This window comes from Halichoeres trimaculatus, unplaced genomic scaffold, assembly GCF_033239565.1.
Source record: "Halichoeres trimaculatus isolate MK-OKI-2021-1 unplaced genomic scaffold, fHalTri1.1 fHalTri1_scaffold_14, whole genome shotgun sequence".
NCBI classification, from domain to species: domain Eukaryota; kingdom Metazoa; phylum Chordata; class Actinopteri; order Labriformes; family Labridae; genus Halichoeres; species Halichoeres trimaculatus.
This window is the reverse complement of record NW_027437192.1, coordinates 2,871,200-2,897,619: the sequence shown is the minus strand read 5'-3', so window position 1 is coordinate 2,897,619 and position 26,420 is coordinate 2,871,200. Positions and strand designations below refer to the sequence as shown.

General features: G+C 41.2%; 1 protein-coding gene across 2 annotated transcripts in view; it reads left to right on the top strand.

Annotated features, from left to right (window-relative positions):
- Nucleotides 1–26,420, top strand: part of grin2da (glutamate receptor, ionotropic, N-methyl D-aspartate 2D, a) — a 317,004-nt gene that overhangs the window by 267,235 nt on the left and 23,349 nt on the right. For both annotated transcript variants that reach the window (XM_074686909.1, XM_074686908.1), the window contains 4 exons: nt 6,800–6,916; nt 7,402–7,562; nt 14,557–14,626; nt 15,275–15,392. In XM_074686909.1, coding sequence (XP_074543010.1) covers nt 6,800–6,916; nt 7,402–7,562; nt 14,557–14,626; nt 15,275–15,392 — 466 coding nt within the window. The remainder of the gene's footprint in view (nt 1–6,799; nt 6,917–7,401; nt 7,563–14,556; nt 14,627–15,274; nt 15,393–26,420) is intronic.

Sequence of the window (26,420 nt, the reverse complement as noted above, 5' to 3'; positions counted from 1 at the left end):
TACCAGCGCTGGATCAGGGAGGCTATAGAGATTTATAAGCTCAGAGGACGGCCACTCTAGTCAATCAGTGCGTTCATACAATACGCACCGCAGTCCGTCTTTGGCGCGTGCCACCAATAGAGTATGATGCATTAGCACGTCAATCTCAGAGCAGATCATACCAGACAGGAAAACAAATGAAAACAAATAAAGCATTCAGACATTTTATAAATAAGCACCATGTTCTGGCTCCCCATTGTAAATCTGTTGGACAAAAACTGCTCCCCCTGGTGGCTGGCTGCAGTATAGGTCAAAAAATCCATCTCCCCAGTCATTCCAGATGGGCTGTGGTCAGACTTTAAAAAATTAATACACCTGGTAGAAATGTTTCTCACGTCTGATTGTTGTGGTGATTTGAAGATATCATTTGGCTGCCTTGTATTCACGTCCTCTTTTTTCCTAAAAAGTTTTGTTTTCATTAGTTATGAGAGGTTAAAAACAAGGTTTTACTTCACGTTAAAGATGATTAACAGCTGACGTTCTTGTGTATTTTTGGGGGGATTGTAAAATATGCCAGGAGGTAGATTTAAGGAGTGATTAGACTCATTTTTGTCACCTGGCTCCACTCAAATTCTCCCAGAATCCCTGTGACGTGGGAAGAGAGGAGTTTTGCACATTCCCTGTCTGCGTGTTGACACTGTGGCAAAAACAATCAGAACAATTCTAATCAGCATGACCACCTGACGACATATTCACAGTGTTTCTCATCACACTGGTGAATAAAACAGCCTCATTTCCTCATTCGGTGTCCGTCATGAGTGGAAGTGGCCAACAACCTGTGCATGCTCACTCATAGGAAGTGAAAATCCCTGTTCACCATGCTCTGAAAATGAAGTGGTTTTTTCATGGCTGCAGGCGTTAAATCAAAGCAGGAGCACATGGAAATACAAAGACTTTACTTTGGTGTGGAAACATGTTTACCAGCTGCCTTAAGGAAACTAAATGTGGAGTTTTTGTGGCTGGAAGTAAAACACAGCTTGAAGTAGGAGTTTAATTTTAACAACAGAACCTCTGAAAATGGAAAGTGAGCTTGTTTTCAAAGAGGAGCCGCGTACTTTGAATAAAAAGGCGTTTTTATCTTGAACTCATGGTTGTAATTTGGGGCTTTAACGAGAGGTTGAGTCTTTTTATGTCTCTGAGAATAGTTTTAGAGATCACCGTGCAACAATAACTCACCCAGGATAAAAACAGGATGAAGAGAGTCACCTTGTTTTTCATGTCTACCTCTTGTACCCCCCGCTGCTTCCTCTCAGACACTTGGTACACTTTGTGCTCTGATCACGGCCCGGTGTGAACCTGGTGTGAACAGGAAGTTCACATTCTCGCATTAAGCACCTCCAAACCCTTCTTACTCCACGTTTGGCTCCTGGAGGGTCTCCCCTGCTCTCACACACATCCCTACTTTGCATTTTAATAAAAACATGTGAGCTCCATGAGCCGCTGCAATCAGCTGAAGTGTTTTTCCTCGCCGCCTTCACCTGGGCGGTCTTTTACTACCCGCTGTGGCTCCCTCACCCCATGACAGAGAGAACAATCAGGTGTAGACGCGCCCCCGCCTGTGCCAAGTAAAGATCCGCGGGAGGTTAAAAAATCCAAACGTCTTTTTTTCCCTCCTGAATGTGAAACGAGAGCTTTTCGCACAACAACTCCAATCACCTGAAGAGCTCATTAACCGCTCAGCTCCAGTTAACCGAGGAGGTCGGAGCAGATTTCTGCTTCTTTCTCTCAGCGTTCATAGTTTTTAGTCAAATGAAGCTTTTTACGTCAGCTCGCAGGTGGAGCAGGATTAACGGGTCTTTATTCTATTAAAGCGTTTTTCTGTCGACTGCTGAAGATTTGATTCCTTTTTAACAGCGTGCGCTAAAACACAGGTGCTGAAATCATTTACCTTTACAGCCTGCGTCATACCTATAAGCGCAAATTCCTGCCTTTCCCCCTCAGTCCTCTTTCCTTTCCTTCTTTCTTTCTTTCCCTATTCCATCTTTCCTTCCAGAATAATTCCTTCTTTATTCTCTTCCTCCCCTTTATCACTTATTTCTTTTCATTCCTTTCTTCCTTTCTTTCTTTCTTCCTTCCTTCTTCATACTTGCACCTTCCCTTTACCTATTGATCTTACTCCCTTCTTTCCTCCCTTACTAGCTTCCTGTCTTGCTTCCTTCCTTCTCTGTCAGGTCAAAATAGTCTGAATGTGAAAATCAGTCCTGATCAAATCCAGATCCTGATCCTTCCATAAAAACATCCTGACATATTCCCCCTATATCGCCCCCTAATGGAGAACATGTTCTTTGGTCAGAGGCAGAGTTTGCTGATGTTTACTCAGAAAACTGATCATCAGGGCTCAGACACCTGAGGGACAGGTGAGCTTTGGTCTCATCAGTCTGTGTTGATGAAACCAGCGTCTTTGACCAAACTGAGGGACTGAAACGATCCGGCTCCTGAAGACTTGTTTTTGCCGTTTAATCTGAGCCGTTCTTTGTGAAATCCCTTTAAGAAGAAATAAAGAATGAGTTTCCTTCCATTTGTACATTTTTCAAACCTGCTTCTGCCCTCTCAGGGTCATCAGCGTCAATCCCAGCATGCACTTGGAGCATAATTGACAACCATGTATTATTGATATGATACATTAAAGCCTTAAAAGGTTTTACATCAGCTGAAGGGAGTCATAAATCAGACCCGGGGGGGCTGCGTTATCGAGTAGTCCATCCTTCAGTGCTGACCCTTCCTGCTGGAGCATCATTGAGTAAAGAGCGTTTCATCCTCTGCTATGGAGTAGTGAAAGTGCCAAATTACAAATATAAATCTATAAAAGAAGAAAATAATTAATTAATAAATCTATTATATAAGAATCTATAAAAGAAAAAAATAAATTAATTATATATATATATATATATATATATATATATATATATATATATATATATATATATATATATATATATATATATATATACGAATTTATAAATGAAAATGAAGGAAAAATGAATAAATAAATATTTTTTTATGAGAATCTATAAAAAAATAAAAAATGAATAAATAAAGTATATATTAATTTATAAGTTAATAATTAAAAAATAATCAATAAATAAATTATATAAGACTCTATAAAAGAATTAATAAATGAATGAATAAGTAAATTGTATAAGAAACCATAAAAGAAAAGGCTGATAAAAGTATTTATATGCAGACTAATTAAAAAAATAAATAGAAAATTGCTATTTTTGTGCACGTATTCCCTTCACTTTTAAAGTGACATTATGATGTAATTTAAATACTTTTATTTATTTGTCATTTTATTTATACTTTTATTAGCCTTTTATTCTTTGATTAATATCACTTCATATAGCTACTTTCTTTCTTTCTTCTCTCTTTCTATCTTTCTTTCTATCTTTCTTTCTTTCTTTCTTTATTCATTTACTTATTTATTTATTTAGCACTTTTCTATTTACTTATTTTTAATTTTTATTTATATTTCTGATTTGTATTAGCCTTTTTTTGTGGATTCTTATATAATTTATTTATTCATTCATTTCTTTATTTATTCTTTCGTAGATTCTTATATATATTTTTTAATTATTTATATATTATTTTATAAATTCTTATATAATTTGTTTGTTAATTTATTCATTCATTTATTCTTTTATAGATTCTTATATAATTTATTTATTTATTTATCTATCCTTTTACAGATTAATTTTTGTAATTTGGCACTCTCACTATTCCATACTCCGCTCCTCAGATTGCTCCTTTTTTAAAATTAAGTCCCGGTTGCCAGAGGTATCAGTGTTCATTTTTCATCTCATTCATTAAGAAAATTATGCAAATAAACTTTTGGCAGAGCAGTGTGGAAGCAAATAGCCTCCGTTCATCATCAAACCCAGTTTCTCGGACTAATCCTGGTCCCGCGCTGCTCTCCTGGCTGCCTGTCAACACGGCGGTAATGAAAAGAAGCTGGACGCCTTTTTCCTCACACCTTTCAGAGGGTGTCTTAAGTCTGCTTCAGTAATGTCGGTCAGCTGCTGTTAGTGTTATTTGCAGCTAAAGAGGCTGCACAGCTCCATCACAGGTGAAGGTGCCGCTCTCTAACTGAAGGAACAGGTGACGGCGGCGGTGGTGAAAAGGCTAAATGTAACATAAAGTGATGAAACAAGGCAGCCTGACATTTATCCTCCTCCACTCCTCCATTGTTGTGGGAAAACTACTAAAAACACATCAATGAGCTGCACTCGTACGCCGGCTGACATTTTGCTTCATTATCATGAACACACACTTTACTGAGGCTCACCTGATATCATCATCATCATAAACCCACCGCAGACGAGTCAATAGAGCAGCAAACGTGTCGACCTGCAGCTGGAAGTAGTCTGAGGAAGTGGACATGACTACTGCAACATCCTGCAGCTGATTCTTTAACACGACTAGGTCTCCATGACAACACAAGGCAGTGGTCTGTTCAAACTTGAGAGTCTTTAAAAAAAATAAAGAGTGAAGTAACGTTAGCTCTGCTAGCTGCGCTAAATATAAACAGCTACTCAACTACATACAAACTGACAGTGTTAGCTTGTTGTCACGTTAGCCTACAGATGAGGCTGCCGATAGCACTACATGCAGCTGACTACTAAAAGTTTACCCCACATTGGCACGTTGTATACAATAAAAAGTTGACTCGAACAAATGAAATTTAATTCAACCTGATCTCCTTTAATTCCAAAGCAAACACACACCTTGCTAAAAGTCATTTACAACAGTGTACGTGAAACTCCAGGCCACAAGGTGGCGAGGCAGTCCAATTAAAACAGATCCTCCTCAGAGCATCTTTAAAGGAAGAAGATTTCTGTGATTTATTTTGTAGTTATGTTGCACTGTAAACCCAGATAAGTTGAGTTTACTTGAAAAATGCTTGTAAACCGGTTACCTTAAAAAAAAACTAAGTATTGAAATAAGTTAATTTAATTCAACATCTTAAGTAGTTATGATTATAATGAAAAATCATTCTTCTGAATGTCTTTAATCAAATAAACCTGATACTTATTTGTTACAAGTTAAAATATTAAGTAATGTTAAAAGATGTTTCAAAACTGAAAGATGTGATATCAATAAATTTGCCTTATGAGTTAAATAAAAGTAAAAAAAAAATTGAAGCAGATCAGAATAACTGAATTAAATAACACTTTAAAGTTCAGCTGGATCTCATATTCACAGCGTTTCCTCCTCACTCATGGTTACAAACGCCGTCACAACAAAAATCAGCTCTAAATCCATAACTTTAGAAACCGTGAGTGAGGAGTGAAGGCAGCAGATATAAGACCCTTCTGTTCATTGAAATATTGTTCTTCAGGGAGCACAGGTTGTCTGAGCCCCACGGCACTGACTGGTGGTCTGTGCTCTATGGCACGGTGTCTTGTAACTATTGATTTTGCAGTGTGTGTCAAATGGTTAATATATTCAAAAGTGAAATTTTCAGACAAACAGTCCGTGCCATGTGGAGCACAGACAACCTGTGCCACTGCTTTAGGTCTAGAAGTACGGCGGGGTCTCATATCCACTGTGTCCCCTCCTCACTCACGGTTACAAAACTTAGTCTCACAAGCTAATGATTTTAAGTTTGAATAGAATAGAACTTTATTGTCAGTGTAACAAGTACAACGAAATTGAAGTCACAGCAGCAATCAAGAAAACAAAAGTAAGAAAGTGTATAGAAAGTGCAAAAAGCTCCATAAGAAAATAGATGCTGACAGCTTGTCCATCATTGTCCAGTCAGCCAGCCTCCACCTCCACAGGGTCCAGGACTGAGCTTCTTCAGCAGTCTGTTCAGTCTCTGTCTCCTGGATCCTGTCTGCTCACAGCAGGAGAAGCTCTTCACATGTGGTGTTGGTGTCTGATGTTAGCTCTGTTAGCCATGTCTGTGAATAGCATGATGCTACTCTGCCCTCTGGTATTCCCTCTGTTGCTGGGTTAGCACGGCTAGCTCGTCCATCTTATAGGAGATAGATCTTATGTTCCCAATAAGAATGGATGGAAGGACAGGTCCATGTCGTCACTTCTTAGCTCACACCTGAGAACCAGCACGTGGTCCTCACCTCCTTCTCCTCACCTTGTGGGGAAACATCTGGCCTTGCACCAGTTAGCATTGACATGCTACAGGCTGCTAACAGCTGATTTCACATGTAAACAATACAGCCATGGTTACATGTAGGATCTCCAGACAAACACAGGAGCAAAAATAGTAAAAATAGAAGAAGACAAAACCAAATCCATACTTCGTAATGACCCACTTGAACTGCAATGACAAAAAACAGATGGTTGCAGTCCAAAGTACCGCAACTGTGTGACAGTCCTGAACAGACCAAAGACCCATTTCCCTAAAAACTGTCTGACAACGTTACTGAGAGCATCTCTGCAGAGATTTTAGGAGAGATAGCTCAAAGACAGCGGTCTATCGGCAAACAAATGAGATCTGTGTTGTTTCCTTCATTGTTTTAATCCGTCGTTTGTTTCCTGAACTTCCTGTAAAGTCGTACAGGTTTTCTGGCTGAATTCAGCAGTATGTCCCTTCGCCTGTCCTATAATTTCAGTTCTGGTGAGGCTGGCAGAGAGGTTTTTTGGACCCTGAGGTGACATCCTGACAAATACAAATCTCCCCTCATGCCATGGCACCATCAGCTGTGAATCCAGAAACAAATTGTCAGGAAGTCCCTGAAATCTGCGACTCCTTCCTCAGCTGTCAGCCTCAGCCTTCACTGATCATCTCTGTCCCTGTCAGGTGCTGGTGTGGGCCTTCTTCGCTGTCATCTTCCTGGCCTCCTACACTGCCAACCTGGCTGCCTTCATGATCCAGGAGGAGTACATCGACACGGTGTCAGGCCTGTCCGATAAGAAGGTACAGTGTGGGAGAAAACGGTGACGGATGGAGTGTCTGCTGGCTGTGTGAATAATCAGTTGGGAGGCCAGATGGGCTGAGAGATGGATGGATGAGAAATGTGACTGAGCAGAGATTCAGAAGAAAGTAAACAGAGATTTTAGAGACACTGAGCGAACAAAGAGGATCGATTCAAAAAGCAGGTTTTGTTTTCGTCTCCAGAGGAGGCTGAAAACGCCGTGCACACTCCCTCCAAACGCTCCCCGTCGCCTGCTGTCTTTATATTTCTCTGTTTCAGCAGAGCCCACAAAACTGTATCCTGCTGCTGTGACACTTTAAAGCCTCATCTGTTTTATCACTCCCTCCTCAGCTCTTCAGAAAACCGCAGCAGAGAGAGAAGTCTCTGAATCTTTGTCGCAGTTCATCCTTCAGCAGGGATCAGCTCCTCTTCCTCTAATCTCTGCCCACCTCTTCTTCTTCTTCTTCTTCTTCTTCTCCTCACACAGTTCCAGCAGCCCACCGAGCAGTACCCGCCGCTACGATTCGGCACGGTGCCCAACGGAAGCACCGAGGAGAACATCCGCTCCAACTACCCCAACATGCACCAGTACATGATCCGCAACAACCAGAAGGGCGTGGAGGAGGCCATCGAAAACCTCAAGACTGGGTGAGGATACAGGCAGCATCTGCATTGAGTTTTATACAGAAATCAATCTGTTATCCAGCGTAAGATTTTATTTCACATGATCATTTCCTCAGCACATACATGCGACGGTATGTTACAGTCATGTCTTTTATGTTTCCTTGTGAAACCATCACCGTGTGAAGAGCACAGACTGTAAGAATCTACATATACTATATATACAGTGGGGAAAACAAGTATTGAACGCATCAACTTTTTTCTCATCACATTTATTTCCAAAGCTGCAATTCAAACAAAAATTCTCCCAGACATTGGTATTAACTCAAATAATCCACACATTAAAAGGAATCACAACATCCAGGTCCATAAATAATGATTATGTGGCATTAAATACGATAACACAGGAAAAAAGTATTGAACACACCATGGAAAGGCTGAATACTTTGGACAGGAAATGCACCATACCACCTGAAATCTGTCAGTAATTATTACTTGAACTTCCAATTAGTGCAAACCAACATCAGCTGGGCTAGAGCAAATTGATGGTCCTATAAAAAAAGGTGTTTTTTCACCAAGCAGTTAAATAGCACACACCTCATGATGGGTAAAGGCAAAGAGCTCTCTGAAGACATTCACAACCTGATTGTTGCTCAGCATCAGAATGGAACTGGTTACAGACTTATATCAAAGCACCTGAATATTCCAGTCAGCACCGTTGGGGCCATTATTCACAAGTGGAAGAAGCACCACCTTACCATCAACAGGCCACGCACAGGAGCTCCTTGAAGATTTCTGACCAGGGAGTCAGAAAGATAGTCAGAAGAGTACTCAACCAGCCAAGGACCACCCTGAAAGTGCTCCATAAAGACTTGGAGGCAGCAGGTACAATTGTTACAGAGAAAACAATAGGCAATGCACTCCACCGCCATGGCCTCTATGGACGCTCAGCCCACAAGACTCCATTCCTCAAGAAAAGGCATGTTGAAGCTGGTTTAAAGTTTGCTAAACAGCATCTTGACAAGCCTGTAGAATACTGGGAGAATGTTGTCTGGTCAGATGAGACCAAAACTGAACTTTTGGGCTGTCATACTACAGACCATGTTTGGAGGAGAAATGGCTCTGCACATCAGCCAAAAAACACTACACCAACAGTGAAGTTTGGAGGTGGAAGCATCATGGCATGGGGTTGTTTCTCATCTCATGGTGTTGGCAAACTTCATATAACTGACAGAGCAATGAATGGAGCCATGTATGGGGAAATTCTTGATCTGAATCTGCTGCCATCCACCAGGATGATGAAGATGAGACGTGGCTGGACCTTCCAGCAGGACAACCATCCAAAGCACACGGCAAAGTTGACTCTCAGATGGTTTCAGAAAAAGAAAATCAATCTGTTAGAATGGCCTAGTCAATCACCTGACTACTGGAGCACAGCCTTAATCTTGAGTAACAACTGGAGCTCCTCAGGCTCTGACAAAGTTTTGAAGCACAGTATCAATGGGGCCTTAATGCCTTATTGATGAACTCAAGCTAGCATGTTTGAGTTAGGGGGAGGTAAAGAAGTGGGCCTTTAGCATTTTTTGCAGACAGTCAAGTCAACCATGCCCTTGTTTAGGCCAAACTTGTGCATTGTGTCCTTATGGAGAAATGAGCTGTTCAGACCCGAGAGGTGGAAACACGCAGTCCATCTCCATATGCTGCCAGTTTAAGAGCATATATTCCCCTGCAGCCTCCATAACTTCCAGAACATTCGACAGTTATGCTGACGTGAAGATCATTTACATGTCTTTAATTCTTTAATTGGGGATTTGACATTTTGGAAAACCCAGATTGTCCACGCAGAAGTTTTCCAAATGGCAAAGTCTACTCTGGGAATTGCCATTTGGAAACTTTTCTGACATGCAGCGTGTCCACATGGGAAACTTAACCTCACACACACACGGTTAGCAGAGAAGAATAAACACCATGTGACACACAGGTCAGACTCTCCAGAGATTCCCACGTTCACTCGTTGACCTCTAGATGAAGAGGCCGCTGGTGCCAACATGTTGAGATTCATACAGGATACTGGGGGAAAGTAGACCTGAAAATGAAAACTAGAAACTCAGACTCTTACAGACGAGTGTCACTTCCACTGAAGTGAGCAGATTTAATCTGCATCATCTTCCAATTACACTGAATCAAAGTGGATCTGGAGGTTTGTGTCGTAACAGCACTGTTCATCACCACCAAATGTCATCCAACTCTTAGATTTCCTGGTGGAGTTCTTTGATGAGTTGTGTGTTTTCATCTGCGGCCTGATTCATTTCAAACAGCCTGTGCATGGGTGTCATGACTGGTTTCAGCGTTTCTCCCGAGAGAAGATGACACGATGAAGTGATCTTTCACTCGCTTTGTGTTTGTACTCAACACAAAAAAATATCATGAAAAATGTCTTAGAGAAATGGTGAGCTCACCACACAAGCTCCAAACACCGTTAACTATCATCTTTTTAGGTGTAACAGTTTGACCAAGCAACGGGAGGCTGCACAGGTTGACCGCCTCACATCAGGAGACTAAGAAGTTTTGATTGCCTGTCAGTGTTTTTGATTTGAAAGAGAAGAGTGCAGATCTTTATATGGGAGGCAAACTGGAACAGACCCCAAAACTAAACCTCTAACACAGGGGTCAACTTTCATAGAAGCCATTTTTCCTCCGCATACCTGGATTATAGTCATCTCTAAGCCGCAAAATCCACTTTAGTACACAATAATTTGTAATTTTGTTATACTTGTTGCAATGACAAATGAAGTTCTAATCTATTCTATTCAATAAAGACAGTAAAGCGTAAAAATCTGGTGGAAAACTATCAAACAAAAAGTTTTTTAATTGATGAAATTATACTTGTGTTGTCCCGTTCTTTTTTTTCTAATAAATTTGCTAAAAATAAAAAATAAAAAAAGGTTGAGATTTCAGAAATTGGCAAATTTAAAAAAAAGTACATTTTTTGTGATTTGCAGAAGTTTTGAGGTTCAAAAAATTAGCAAAAATAAAAAACAATTGAATTGAATAAGTTTGCGATTTTTTAAAGAATATTAGAAATTTAATAGATAAGCCCAAAAATTTCAAGTTTTGAAATTTGATGCCTGCAAAAATGAAAAAAAAATTTTTTTTTTTTTTGAAATTCCACAAATATGCATTTAAAAAAAAATTAAGTTACAAATCAACATTTAAAAACAATATTTTGAAAACTGCAAAATTATGCACATTTTTAAAAACTTGCAAAAATTTCCAACAATACTTTTAATTTAAAAGAGTAGTTTTTTCATCGAATAATTTTGCAAAAAAAATACAATTTTGAAATATACAAATTTTTTAAACAAAATTTTAATTACAAAAATAACAAAAATATATTCAAAGAAACTGCAAAACTTTAATTTTTAAAAAACAACTGCAAAAATATCCAACAATACTTTTAATTAAAAAAGTAGTTTTTTTATTGAATAATTTTGCACAAAAAAAATACAATTTTGAAATATGCAAAATTTTTGAACAAAATTTTAATTACAAAAATAACAAAAACATATTTAAAGAAACTGCAATACCTTGATTTTTAAAAAAACAACTGCAAAAACATCCAACAACACTTTTAATAAAAAAAAAATAGTATATTTTTCTAATTGAAAAGTTTTGACAAAAATTACAATTTTCAAATCTTAGAAAAAAAAAGAAAAAAAAAGAAATTAATCAATTTGCATTTTTTTAAGGAATTTTTGAATTTGGTGATTTTTACTAATATCTCACTCAACTTATTTATTTTTGTTTGCTGTTTTCTGGCCACATATCAATCATGTATTTTAAGTGTGCACACTTGCAGTTAAATAAACCCCTCTACACAGAATTATTAAAATCTGTATTTTCTTCCAGATTAGTCTTTTTGTAGATTTAGTTTTCCTACCAGGGCTGTAAAACTTGAGGTTAGCCACAGGTGCATGTTTTTCAGGTCCAGATTTTTCATGTAGTAGCTGTTTTTCCCTCCAAAAGCTGAGTCATGATGTGTCCTTTTACTTATTAGCTGGCTGTGTGATCAGTCTGCCTGTTGACACTGTGGAAAAATGTTAGCTCCTTTAGCTTCCTGAGGGGATACAGGTGCTGGGGTCTTGGTTACCCAACATCCCTGACCTCTCCTGTCCTCCACTCGAGCTCAGAAAACCTCAGTTGCTGCTTCACTCCTTATGTGAGCTGCACGCTTTGGACCGCAGCCCATCCTTTGAACTCACACCTCCTTTATTTCTCCTCTGCTCCTCTTTTTTTTTACAGTTTTGTTTTAACTGGAAGCAAAGTTGTCATCCACGCCTGGTTTCCATTACAGCCCCTCTTGTCTTCCTCCACTTGTTAGAGCATTGATGTTTCTCGCCTCAGGAGGCCCGGCCAACCGGTGTAACCTGTGCAGCCCTATTAGCATCACAGCTACAGGAGGAGGAGGAGGAGGAGGAGGAGGTGGAGGAGGAGGAGGAGGGAAGTGAGGAGTTGTTTTAAATTAAACATGCTCGACGTGAGCTGGGGGAAAAGAAGGGGGTCCCATCATCTCAGTGAAATATATACTTACTCATTCTGTTAGGAGTGGGAGGAGGAGGTGGAGGAGGGTGTGTGTCGAGAGTTCAAATGTTTAATGGGACAAGCAAACACACACACACACACACACTAGCTTTAGCATCCTGACAAGCAGAGATCTCACTCTTTAGCAGATCTGACGTTCCGTGTTATTAAAACTCCCATGATGCATTCCTTTTTATCATCCTCCTTTTTCCTCTCCCCCACTCCGGCTTCTTGTCCTCCCTCATTATTCGCCGTTTATCTCCCCATCGACATCCCTCCCTCCACGCCGGCTCTCCTCCTGACGTTATTTACAGAGGAAACATTAGTTTTCTCCTCCAAAGCGAAGCAGTTTGAAGATTCATGTTTGATTTGGCGTACATCTCTGTCTCTTCCTCCCTCCTCATTAATTCCTCGCTGCCAGCTCATCACCTCTCCTCACTTCCCTCCAATCATTATCTCTAACCCTTCATTCTTCCCTTTCCTGTCACCCTCCTCCTCCTCCCCTCCTCTCCATCCTGAGACTTGGGTTGTATACTCCATCTCCAGCTCCAGCGGTGTGAAAATGAATGACTGACTGTGAGGAAGAGGAGCAGGTGTAGCTTCACATAGATAGTTATCGTCAGTGTGAGCTGAGCCGTTACTATCAGTGAATCTTTGGATGGGGAAGTGTTTCAGTTGGTGATCTTTTCTGTTTGTTCTTCAAATTTTAAAAGAAAAAAACATCACAAAACCAGTCTGTGTTGACGATTTGTACCGGGTTGGACCCTTTAATCCTTGGTGTCATAGATTCAACAAGGTCCTGGAAACATTCCTCAGAGAGTTTGGTCCATATTGACATGATAGCATCACACAGTTGCTGCAGATTTGTTGTCTGAACATCCATGATGAGAATCTCCCGTTCCACCACATCCCAAAGGTGCTCTATTGGATTGAGATCTGGGGACTGTGGAGGACATTTGAGTACAGGGAACTCATTGTCATGTTGAAGAAAGCAGTCTGAGATGATTCCAGCTTTATGACATGGAGCGTTATCCTGCTGGAAGTAGCCATCAGAAGATGGGTACACTGTGCTCATAAAGGGATGGACATGGTCAGCAACAATACTCAGGTAGGCTGTGGACTTTTTTATTTTTCCACTCTTTTTTTTTCCTTTTTTCTTTTTTCTCTTTTTTCTTTTTCCCTTTGTCTTTCTTTTTTTTCTTTTTTACGCTTTTTTTTTCTTTTTTCTCTATTTTTCTCATTTTTCTTTTTTCTCTTTTTTTTCTTTTTTTTTTCTTTTTTCTCTTTTGTAATTTTCTTCTTTTTTCCCCTTTTTTTCTTTCTTTTTTCTTTTTTTCTTGCCCCCCCCCCCTTTCTTTTCAATTTTACTTTCTTTTTTTTTCTTCCCCCCCTTTGGTTTAATTTTTTTCCCTTTTTTTTCTTTTTTCTTTCTTTTTTTTCTCTTTTTTTCTTTTGTCTCTTTTTTTCTTTTTTCTTTTTTTTTCTTTTTCCCCTTTTTCTTTTCCATTGTACTTTCTTTTTTTCTTCCCCCCCCCCCTTGTTTTTGTTTTTTTCTTTTTTTTTCTTTTTTTTTCTGTGGACTTTAAACCATGCTCAGTTGGTACTAAGGGGCCCAAAGTGAGCCAAGAAAATCTCCCCCACACCATTACACCAGCAGCAGCAGCCTGAACCGTTGATACAAGGCAGGATGGATCCATGCTTTCATGTTGTTGGGGCCAAATTCTGACCCTACCATCTGAATGTGGAGCAGAAATCCAGACTCATCAGACCAGGCAACGTTTTTCCAATCTTCTATTGTCCAGTTTTGGTGTTGCTGTGTGAATTGTAGCCTCAGTTTCCTGTTCTTAGCTGACAGGAGGGTCACCCGGTGTGGTCTTCTGCTGCTGTAGCCCATCTGCCTCAAGGTTGGACGTGTTGTGTGTTCAGAGATGATCTTCTGCAGACCTCGGTTGTAACCAGTGGTTATTTGAGTTACTGTTGCCTTTCTATCAGCTCCAACCAGTCTGTCCATTCTCCTCTGACCTCTGGCATCAACAAGGCATTTTGTCCCACAGAACTGCTGCTCACTGGATGTTTTCTCTTTTTGGGACCATTCTCTGTAAACCCTAGAGATGGTTGTGGGTTAAAATCCCAGTAGATCAGCAGTTTCTGAAATACTCAGACCAACAACCATGCCACGTTCAAAGTCCCTTAAATCACCTTTCTTCCTCATTCTGATGCTCGCTTTGAGCTGCAGCAGATCCTCTTCACTATGTCTATATTACTAAATGAGTTGCTGCCATGTGATTGGCTGATTAGAAATTTGCTTTAACGAGCAGTTGGACAGGTGTGCTTAATAAAAAAATATATATATATTCCTCTGTTGTCACTTAGCTCCAGGTCAGTATTTTCCATTTCTTTTGTGTAATTTCCTCCCTCCTCCTCTTTCCTCCTCCTGCAGGAAACTGGATGCCTTCATATACGACGCTGCTGTGCTGAACTATATGGCCAGAAAGGATGAAGGCTGCAAGGTGAGAAATGGATCTCTGTCATTTCACTTCTCCGCACACTGACACGCTCTGACATTGGGATAGCTCTGAAAAACTGCATCCAGCTCCTCCTGAGTGGAGAAAAGCCACACCGAACAAGCTCCTACATCTGCGTTAGATAAATCACAGGCGTCCCGGCTTCTCCATTTGTCCCCTGCGGCCTGTAGCTTGTTAATATCGTCATTTTTGGACAGTGCTGGTGTTGATTTATTTATAAGTTTGCGTTTGTTACAGCTCCCAAAGCTGAAATGAAAACTCCACCAAGTGATCGTTTGTAATAAGGTCTGTGGGAGGCCGGCGCTCCCGGCTGCTCGCTACAACAGCCTCTGCTGCAGTAATTATTACAGCTGATGTGGATCTATATTAATTCCTCTGCTGAAACAATATCCCACTCTCAGCTCGGGGACTGTTGGGGTGTCAGGATGAGAGTGGAGCCAACTGTTTGGCATCAGAGCCACAGTGACTGTAAATATTACTGCACAAATTAAGCTAATTTCCACTCGTTCTGAGCCATCTGCCTCTTTGCTCCCACTCAGTCTGGAGATGCTTCTGTGTGTGAGTGTGTGTGTGTGTGTGTGTGTGTGTGTGTGTGTGTGTGGTTGCTAACATGTCTGTGTTTTATTTCTTAAGGTGATGACTATCGGCTCCGGGAAGGTGTTTGCGACAACGGGTTACGGTATAGCCCTGCACAAGAACTCACGCTGGAAGCGTCCACTGGACCTGGCTCTGCTGCAGCTGGTCGGAGACGGTAAGGCCAAACCTGAAGAAAAAAAAAGTATAGGGAAAAGGAAACATTTTATAAGGAGAGGAGTTAAGGTGAAGTGAGATGGGTGAAGGTCAGAAGAGAAAAGAAACAAGTTTGTCAAGTTTGCGAGACCCATCGACAGCTGATTTTCAAATTACGACATCTTAACTTTGTTACTCTGTACTTAAAAATTCAACTCTTGGTATTCCTTACATTTAGAAATACAAAATTAAATGTCAGGTCAGCATTGCAAGACAGTAATATCACCAAAGTTTGTAAGTAGGGGTCATCAAACACAGATTACACAGATACAGCCGTGACACTGGTGGTTGTGCTTCAGTGTCTGTGATTTCTGTGAATCTGTGCTTGATTACTCTTCCTCACAGATGTAGATGATGTAATGGTTGTGCCATGCTGAACCACGATGAAATTATGAGACTGAATCTGAGTTGTGCAAAATTGATACCAAAACTGAATTTGAATTTAAGAAATGTATAGAGTTGGATTTGAAAAATAACAATTAAAGGAAAATAATTCAAGTGTCACTGATAAATTGGGTAGTGTCACTGCAAATAATCAAGTGTCTCAAAGCAATTGGAAGGTGTCACTAACAGATTGGCTGGTGTCACTGACAAATTTGCAGATGTCGCTGACGGATGTGCAGGTGCCACTGATGAATATGAAGGTGACACATACTGTTTCTCAGGTGCCACTGACAGGTTTATAGCTGTCACTGAGGATCAGCAGGTGCGGCTGAGAAATGGCAGGTGTCACTGGCAGTTTGGGTAGTATAACTGATGGATTGGCTGGTGTGACTGACCGATTGTTGGATGTCCCTTTCGGATGTGCAGGTGCCACTTATAGATATGAAGGTGTCACTAACTGATTGGCAGGTGTCACTAACAGATTGTCTGATGTCACTGAGAATTGTCAGGTGCTGCTGAGGAATGGGAGCTGTCACAAACAGATTGGCTGGTGTCAATGACAGATTGTCAGATGGCACTGATGGATTAGCAGGTGTCACTGATATAGTGGAAGGTGTCAGTGGCATATTGGCTGGTATCACTGACAGATTGGCTGGTGTAACTGAAGGTTTGTCAGAAAGCATTGACGGAAGTGTGGGTGTCCCTTACAGATTGGCAGGTGTCACTAGATTTTGGCTGGCATCACTGAAGGATCTTCTGTTGTCACTGACAAATTGTCAGATGTCACTGATGGATGTGCAGGTGCCACTGATGGATCTACAGATGTCACTCACTGTTTGTCAGGTGCCACTGACAGGTTTTCAGCTGTCACTGATGGATTTGCTGGTCACTGATGGATTTGCATGTGTCACTAACTGATTGGCAGGTGCCACCGACGGATTTGTCTCCGTCACTGACTGGTTGGCAGGTGTCTTAGAGCAACTGGAAGATGTCACTGACAAATTTTCAGATGTCACTGACGGGTATGCAGGTGTCACTGATGAATTGGCAGGTATCTCCGAGCAATTAGATGATGTCACTGGCAGATTTTCATCTGTCACTGATGGATATAGGTCACTGACAGATTGTCAGGTGTCACTTACTGATTGGCAGGTGCCACCGACGGATTTGCTGCTGTAACTGAGGATCAGCAGGTGCTGCTGAGGAGTGGAAGCCGTCACAGAAAGATTTGAAGGTGTCACTGACGGATGTGCAGGTGTCACTTACTGATTGGCAGGTGCCACTGACAGATTTGTCTCCGTCACTGACTGGTTGGCAGGTGTCTTAGAGCAACTGGAAGATGTCACTGACAGATTTTCAGATGTCACTGACGGATGTGCAGGTGTCACTTACTGATTGGCAGGTGCCACTGACAGATTTGTCTCAGTCACTGATGAATTGGCAGGTGTCTTAGAGCAACTGGAAAATGTCACTGACAGATTTTCAGATGTCACTGACGGGTATGCAGGTGTCACTGATGAATTGGCAGGTATCTCCGAGCAGTTGGAAGATGTCACTGACAGAATGTCAGATGCCACTGAGGGAAGTGCAGGTGCCACTGATAGATTGGCTGGTGTCACTTACTGTGTGTCAGGTGCCACTGGCAGATCTGCAGCTGTCACTGATGGATTGGCAGGTGCTGCTGAGGAGTGGCAGGTGTCACCGACGGATTTGCTGCTGTCAATTAGGATCAGCAGGTGCTGCTAAGGAATGGCAGGTGTCACTGGCAGATTGGCTGGTGTCACTGACAGATTGTCAAATGTCACTGATGGATTGGCAGGTGTCTCAGAGCAATTGGAAGGTGTCACTGGCAGATTAGCTGGTGTCACTGACAGATTGTCAGATGACATTGATGGATGTACGGGTGCCACTGACAGGTATGCAGGTGTCACTTACTGACTGACTGATTTGCAGACATCACTGAGGATCGGCTGGTGCTGCTAGGAAATGTTTTACAGGTGCCACTGACAGATTGTAAGATGTCACTGACAGAATGGCAGCTGTCACTGAGGATTGGCCGGTGCTGCTGAGCAATGGCAGTCAGCAGAACAACCCCTGTCATACCAAAGCGTTTTTGGATCTTGGTGTCACTCCTGCACGGATGTAGTTACACTTCTTTCTTAAAAAAAAAACAATTTAGTTCTCAGTATGACCATTATTGAATTAAGCGCTTAATGAAGGTAGCTTCATTCCACAGCAGATGTCCCGCTCTGATATCTTTTTAATTGACTCTTGTTTTGGCAGAATCCAGCTCTCCGTGTTCACGCCAGCAGCTCTTTGTGAAAACAACAGGAGCAGGAGAGGACACAGCTGAGGGAGGCGCTGGATAACCTTTGCAGAGTAACCTTGACAGGTTCCAGTAATTTAGTTTGCTGTAGTCAGAAGTATTCTGGGATTAAAATTATACCTGTCTTTTATACTTCAGGAATGGCAGGAAAGCCTTTTAGCTGCTGGCGCTGGGGCTCAGCGAGGCTAAAAACAGCATAAAACTGCTTTGAAGGTAAAAACCAGCAAGTCTGAATCTGTGCTGAGTTCAGAAACCTTCGCAGCAATCACGGGAGGAAGAGATGAATCAGAAGGAAAATAAAGATCACAAACACTTAAAGAGACAAAGAGGACAAGGATACAGCGATGAGTGTTTGGTTGGAGTGGGTGTAGACATCACTGAACCTTTATTTCACATAATTAGAGGAGCCTGGTTTGGAAAAAGCATCCACTTTGAATGAAAGCTTTCTGAACTATGAGTGTGTCTTTGATTTTGACTTTTCTCACCCTCTAAAGCTTTTCTAGCCCTGGAGCAACTCAGCCATATTTGAATAAAAGTTGGAAAGTTCAAAGCAGGAAAAAGAAACTGTAAAAAGTGCTGTAGGGGAGATAAATGTGAAATAAAGCAAAAGCAAACATGATGCATGTTGATCATTAAGGATGATAAATTAAAAATAAAAAACCTTCGTGTTGGAATGAAGTAGATTCCCGATGGTGGCGAAGCTCGCTGTGATATGTTGTGCTCGTATTTCATGGTTGAAAGATGGAAAAGTCTGCAGATGGAGTTTTACTGCTGCAGCACTTTTCTTCAGACTGCGATGGAGCCACGTAGATTTATTCTGAACGCTGGAGATAACTCAGAGAGTGCAGAAATGACAGAGAGGGGAGTCGAAGTGAACAACAGCATCAAAAATAAGCTGACAGGAGAGCGAGAGTTTGGTTCAAAGACAAAACCGTCGAGCGAAACTAAAAGAGGTTTTGTTTAACACTGAATCGCACACAGTGGCCCTCACACATCCTGAGATCACCCCTGGTAATTTGCCTCTCTGTTAAAGCTCCAGTGTTTCTTTTATTAGCATGACTGGTCACTCACCAAATTGGTTCTCCGGGGAGCAATTTAGCTCATTCACAATTAGCATGCTCCAGAGTCCATGGGAGAAAAAAACACTGAGCACCGGCAGCGACAGCGGCTCCCAGGAGAGGCAAACAAAGAGGCTGACTGCACGTGGAAACTGACAAGGATCAGACTGAGCCGTGAAACTCAGAGGTTGAGCCTAGAAATTAGACTTCTGGGTAAAAGAGGGACGCGGAGACGTGAAACTCCTCATTGACAAAGGGAGAAGTCCTGTGAACTGAAGACATGCTCTTTATTTAAACAAGCAGTGTTACGTTACTGACATGATTGCACCCCTGGTCTTTGCCTATACTGCCTATGCCACCGGCTTGCCCTGGATCAGACCCTACCTGACACAACAGGCCACACAGCTTCTGGTACAGGCATACCACAGCTCTTTTTTACATTTAAACCTCTGCAGATTACCCATAATGCAGCAGCATGTCTGGTCTCTAACCAGCCCAAAACAGAATGTCGTCTCTCTTCACCTGATTTCAGTGGCAGCTTCAATCAAATTCAAAGCTCTTCTTCTGGCTTACAAAACAGTGACAAGAACAGCTCCTGCCTACCTGGGGTCCCTCATCCAAGTCTACACTCCTTCTGGTCCTCTACGCTCTGCTTGTGAAAGACGCCTGATGCTCCCAGCCCAGCGCGGCTCCAAATCTCTAGCCGGACTCTTCTCCTCTGTTGTTCCCATATGGTGAATAAATTCCCTAACTCTTTACGATCCACAGAGTCCCTTTCTACTTTAAGAGATGTCTGAAGACTCATCTGCTCTGGGAACACTCTGTAATTTAATCTGAGCCTTCTCCTCTTTGTCCTCAGGGGTAGAATGAGTCAGAAGGTCTCAAACCCAGCTCTAAGTGTGTCAAACTTTGACGTAAGGAAGAAACCCAGCTAAACAACACATTCCCATCAACTCTTTTGATAAATGAAACCTCAAATATATGTATACAGCATCCCTCACTTCTCCAACATACTTCCAAGAATTGAACCTCCGTCAGAGAGATCCCACAGAGGAGCGAGACGCGGGAACACATCCCCATACAAATGCTGATGCTGCACCTGAGCTCAAACCCCACAGCAGCTCACATCCAAAGTTTCGCCTCTGCGTCACTCAGATTGGTTCATGCTGACTGAGCAGAGACAATGAAAACAGCTCACAGAGGAAAGACTGATAAAAAGAAAATGCTTTCAGCACCGAGGGGTGGAACGTACCGCATCCGCAGAGCTCACCCTCAGGAAACAGACTTTATTATCCTCACATTCAGACGCCTCGATGTCTTCAGAGACACAGGTGTTGATTCTGCTTTAATAGACTGAAGGTAGAGCAGCAGGAATTTCTCTGAACCTGCAATTTTGTTTGATTGTTTGGTTTAGCTCCACAGTCGAACGCACTGATCATCTGGGATCAGCAGGGGGAGAACTGAGAATCAGCAAACAGATGAAGCAGGGGAAGTAGAAGTAAGGAGGAAGCTGATACAGCACATTCTTTTTCATTACGACACTGACAGGTAATCTATGAAACATCGAATTCAGCCGCCATCATATCAAATCACTGGAGCAGAAAAACGAGTCCAAGAAATATTTGAAGAAATCAGAAGTTTGAGTTGTGGATCTTATCATCCATCACTAAAGCACCACAGCAGCATTAAAACGGTCTTTTCCAAATTCTATTTCTGAGTATTCGTGGTTGGGTCCGTTTTCACCAGGAGAACATGGCTCCATCTGCAGCATATAGTGGCATGTAGTCCGTAAGTCCCTTTGACACTACTACACGGGCTGACAAAGTTTAGCTAGAAGCTCTCCATTCATCTGCTTCCAAAACAAATGCACACCTCAGAAAGAGTCAAATCTTTGCCACAGTGGGTGATGGTGCTCATGAGAAATAGAGTCTTTATTCTGGAAAAACACTACTGATTACTGTAACAAACACCGAAAAGATAGTCCTGAGGCGCCTTTGGCTCAAACTTTTCAGCAATTAACATTAATTCCATCTCAGAATGACTTAAAATAACACATCTGTACATACAGCCTGCTATTACTACTTTATCACTCTAATCATAATAGTTAGGAGGTCCATACGTAGCAGCTGTTACATTACACACAACAGTTTTTAGAGTTGACACTCAGTTTTTCATCCATTTCTTTCTTGGTATTCCATCAGGTTTTTGAGCTCTAATTTGACCCCCTATATATGCTCAAATTTGATCTCCTCCGTGGCCGTAAGTGGTATCGGCTTAAAATTTACTTGGATGGCAGAGTGGACCCTGCTTTACAAAACTGCTTCGGGGATTTGTTGTTTCTCAAATGGTTTTCAAATGACAAGCCCTCAAAGTTGGTGAACCCCATAGAAGAAGAAAAAAACACTGAGCACCGGCAGCGACAGCGGCTCCCAGGAGGAGCAAACAAAGAGGATGACTGTTGACGTGGAAACTGACAAGGATCATACTGGGGAGTAAAACTGAGAGGTTCAGCCCAGAAATTAGAGATCTGGGTATAATAAGGACACCTAGACGTAAAACTCCTCATTGACAAAGGGAGAAGTCCTGTGAACTGAAGACATGCTCCTTATTAAAACAAGCAGTGTTATGTTACTGACCTGATTATAAAGGAAATATCCCCCACATAACTTAAACATCTGATGGTTTTGCAGTTGTCAATGCTAGCTAAAAAATTGACAATTTTATTGCCTTCCATGTTTGAGTTTTAATTTGACCCCCTAAATATGCTCAAATTTGATCTCCTCCAAGGCCATTAACGGTATTGGCTTGAAATTCACTCAGATGACGGAGTGGACCCTGCTTTACAAAAGCTCTTCAGGATGGTTTTTAAATGACAAGCCCTCAAAGTCGGTGAACCCCAAAGAAACCCTTTCAGCTCCCTCCAGTACAATGAATGGGAGAGGAGCATCCAGCTCCACACAAGCTGCTGCATTTGGGCCTCTTCACAGAAAAGTAAAAATTGTAAAGCTTTAAAAGTGACATTAACAGATTCCTGACAAAATTTACTACAAAAATATCTTCTTTTCAGAAAGATTTGGTCAAAATTGTGGCATCTATGAGGAGTTGTTTCTAAAACTTGAGTCAATTTCACTCCTCAGAGGGCAGCAGTTGATGATGATGTCACAATGATCAGGAGTTCCGTGTAGCTGGTCATGTGACTCAGTGAAGGTGGGAAAACAGTGTGAGGAACCAACCAACACTGCTTGCAGCTTTAATCGTTTTCTTTTTCTTTTAATCTGAACAAACTGCCATTTCTTCCAGGAAGTGAGGATAACTGCTGAAAAATGTGTGACACATGTTTTTTAATTAGTGATGTGACATTTGTGAATGAATCATCCAAAATGTACAAAGCATCTGAACTGAATCACCTACTGAAAAGAGTCTTTCATCTCTCAGCTTTGAAGTACTGAAAGACTCAGTGAACAAATCTTTTAAATGAATCACTTCACTGAACTGATTCTTCTGATTCAGTACACTAAAAATAACTGCTTTTTCCATGTTTTTAATGAATCAAATTAAAGTTTCTAAAATAGTTAAGTGTTTCCATCTCCATCCAGCTCACAATCAACTGTCTGTAGTTGGGATTGGGATTGTGTGCTGTCAGGATTAGAGCGCACAGTGCAGCTCTGCGCTGCACAAACTGTATACGCTTACAGCTCATTTTAGAGCTCCAGACAGTGTTTTTATCCTTGAATATTACAGCAGTTTAATTTGAGTAGACACAAATGAAGCACAATTCTTGTTATAATTTGTGGGATCAGTCCATTTTTGGTGAATTCTCCCCCTCAGAGTTTAATCATTTGATTTGATGGACATGCTGGGCCTGGTATCTGCTTCTTCGGCTCACTTCTGTGAGTTGATTTCAGTAAGTTTTTAATGTTTGATCACCCTGAAGTCGTCCTAAAAGTACATTAAAATTAATGCTGGATGGTTATAAAAGTTAAAATCCTTCTGGCTGCTGGACAAAACACCTTGGCCCTGGCTGCTGGAGGTTTGATGACCCTCATAACTCACAGCTCCTCAGAGGACTGCCCTTGAAAGGATTATAATGCTTTTAGGGTTTCATCTCAGCAGAGATTAATAAGACTTTAACACCTCCTCCACACAAACACACACCTCCCCTTTCACCGCGCTTAACCTGAGAACTAGCGCCATCTATGGGGCTGCTCTTTGATTACAGGTCGACTCGCAGAAAACTATTTCACTTTCAGAAAAACAGATTCCTGTCAGAGAGAAACGACCGCTGCACTTTTAATTTACTTCTGCCACTCACAAAAAGAGCGACAACATCAATGTGAAATGATTTTCCTTTCAGCTTTTGTCGCCAATATTTCTCTGCCTGTCATGTTCACCTCACCTCATCTGGAGTTATTCAGACGCTGAACGTGCTGCTGAAGCAACGACAAGCCTCCATTACTTTAAACTGGAATGAAACATGTTTTAAGGCAGCTCCGCAGCTCATACCCAGAGATTATCTGAATCTACTTCTCACCATTTGCTCCAGCAGCAGTGACTAAGGCACCGTGTCAAGGGGTTTTACTCCAAACCATACCTCCTGTTCTCTGTATCTCTAGAATACCTGGAGAGAAAGTGATGAAAAGATGAATTTCTCAGGTGTCGGAGGTCAATCTTCGCCCCAACTGGAGCGGCTCCTCCGAGCAAGTTCAGGCAGAAAACCTAAGCTGCACAGATTAAACACCTCACATCGATCATTCTCACAATCACCTGTGGCTGGACAGGTGTCAGACCAAATCAGAAAGACTCCAGGCTTAACTGTGAGTCGTTTTTTTCTTTCTTTTAAAGTTATAAAACGTGTCTCTAACCCAACATAGCCGCAACAACATGAATTGATTCTTTAAAAAGCAAATAAGGACAAATCAAAGGTTTTTTTATTTCAAAAAAGACAAAAAAAAATCTAATCCCTCCAGAAGATTTTACGTCTTTGTTAGCTTCAGGATATCCAGAAGTCAAATTATTTACTGTTTAATTTACTGTTTGGCAACAGAGAGGAGTTTATATACGTAATACACTCGACGACTGTGAAATATAAACACATGAACTTGTGTCACTAAACCAGAAAACCTCACAAACCAGAATTTAATAACAGCCACAAATGTCACTGATGTTTCAGCATTAAGTGTGACTGTGTTAGCTGGTGACTGTCAGCCGAGGATTACTGACACGTTCAGTTGAGAGTCACCAGTTAGCACGGTCACTCTTTACTCCAAAACACCGGTAGCTCTAGAAGTTGATTTAGTGGTAAAGTATCATTTCTGATAACTTAACTCAAAACATTCAGACACTTTTATGCTGCTAACAGTTTGAATTTAGTGTCTAAAACATGATAACTTCTCTAAATGAATGTAGCTATTCATCATTTCCGTAGCTAAAATGAACTTGCATGTTTTCAATTTTCAGTCTGTAGCATGTTTTTGTTTCATTTTGTTTTTTTTGGTACATTTATTTATTTTTACAAGGTATAGGCAGTACTGGTATTGGTATTGGGTATTGTAGTAACTTTTTCTGGTGGTTTGGGCCTCCTGCAGGGCTTGTTGGGATGGGCCCCTAATCCCTCTGCCTAAATCAGGCATGGGCAAACTACGGCCCGGGGGTTAAAAGTTTTAATCCGGCCCGCTGAACTTGAAAAAATTAAATTAATAAACCTTGTGAATGTTTTGTTTTCCCTGCAATTCTGATGTTTTCCCAATAGATGGCACACTGTAGATTCATTGGCTTTGTCGAGGTGAAGCGTAGGCCTATTACTCCACGTTTGCACTTTACCCTCTGACCCATCAGCCCTTCTGTAAAGATGAACAGACCTAAGAAAAGGAAAGTGGACGAAACAAAACTCATTGAAACACATGGAAGTGCGCATATGCGCGCGGATAAATGGAGTGGATCGACAGCAATCTGTTACTTATAAAAAAAAAAAGCTCAGGAACATGTCTGTATAAACCTTCAATGTGAGTTGTTTGTCTAATTTTTATAAAGAGACGTTCACATTTAATATCAAAATATCACACAAACAATTTTGACACAATCTTTTATTATTGTTCGTTTTTCCATTTTTAAAACCAGGACAGAAAAAACATTTTTTTCTGTTTTTCTGTTTTTCCGTTTTGGTTTTAAAACAGAAAAACAAAAAAAACAATTACATTTTTTCGTTTTTGTTTTTTTTTTTCTTATTTTGTTTTGAAACAGAATAACAAAAGAACAAACAATACAAGGATTAAAAATCCCATTATAATTTCATTCTCTCATATTCTACTTTTAATTTCAAAACAAAATCAAAACACCCAAAAAATAGACCGTTATCTGTTTTCTGATTTTTGATTTGAAAACGAAAAATTGAATAACAAGTTGTTATCCGTTTTCCGATTTTGGATTCTAAAATGGATATGGAATGAACAAATGATACCCTGATAGTTACCAAAGCACTCCATCCATCTGCTCCTGGTCCGGGCCCTTTGTCAAATGTTAGAACCCATTGTGGCCCACAAATCAAAAAGTTTGCCCACCCCTGGCCTAAATCCTTTATCAATGAATTTTCTAATACCTTGATCTTAGACTATTGAGGAAGAAGACACAGAGTCCAATCAGCCAAGGAGATCAGTCAGTCTGAATCCAAAATCTTCATTCAAAGCAAGCCATCTCGAACAAAGTGAGACCCTAGGTCCTCCAAACCTCTAACGACCTTAAAAAACCTCTACAGAGCCTAAGAAAAAAAACCTACTCCAAGGCAGAAGCAGCTTCTTTTATATTCTGGTGTTGGGAGTAGCTTGAAGATCAGCATCTGTAAGTCTGAGGTCATGATTCTCAGTTGGAAAAGGATGGACTACCCACTCCAGGTCGGGAGAAAGTCTTTGCCCCAAGTGGAGGAGTTCAAGTATCTCAGGGTCTTGTTCACGGTCGAGGGGGAAATGGAGAGAGAGATCGACAGATGGTTCAGGGCGGTGTCTACAGTGATGCCGGTCTGTTGTGGTGAAGACAGAGTTGAGCCAGAAGGCGAGACTCAATTTACCGGTCAATCTAAGTTCCAACCCTCACCTATGGCCACAAGCTGTGGGTAGTGACTGAAAGCGACTGAAATGAGTGTCCTCCGCAGGGTGTCAGCCTTAGGGTAGAGCCGCTGCTCCTGAGTAGGTGTTTTGGGCATGTCCCACTGGGAGGAGAGCCCGGGGCA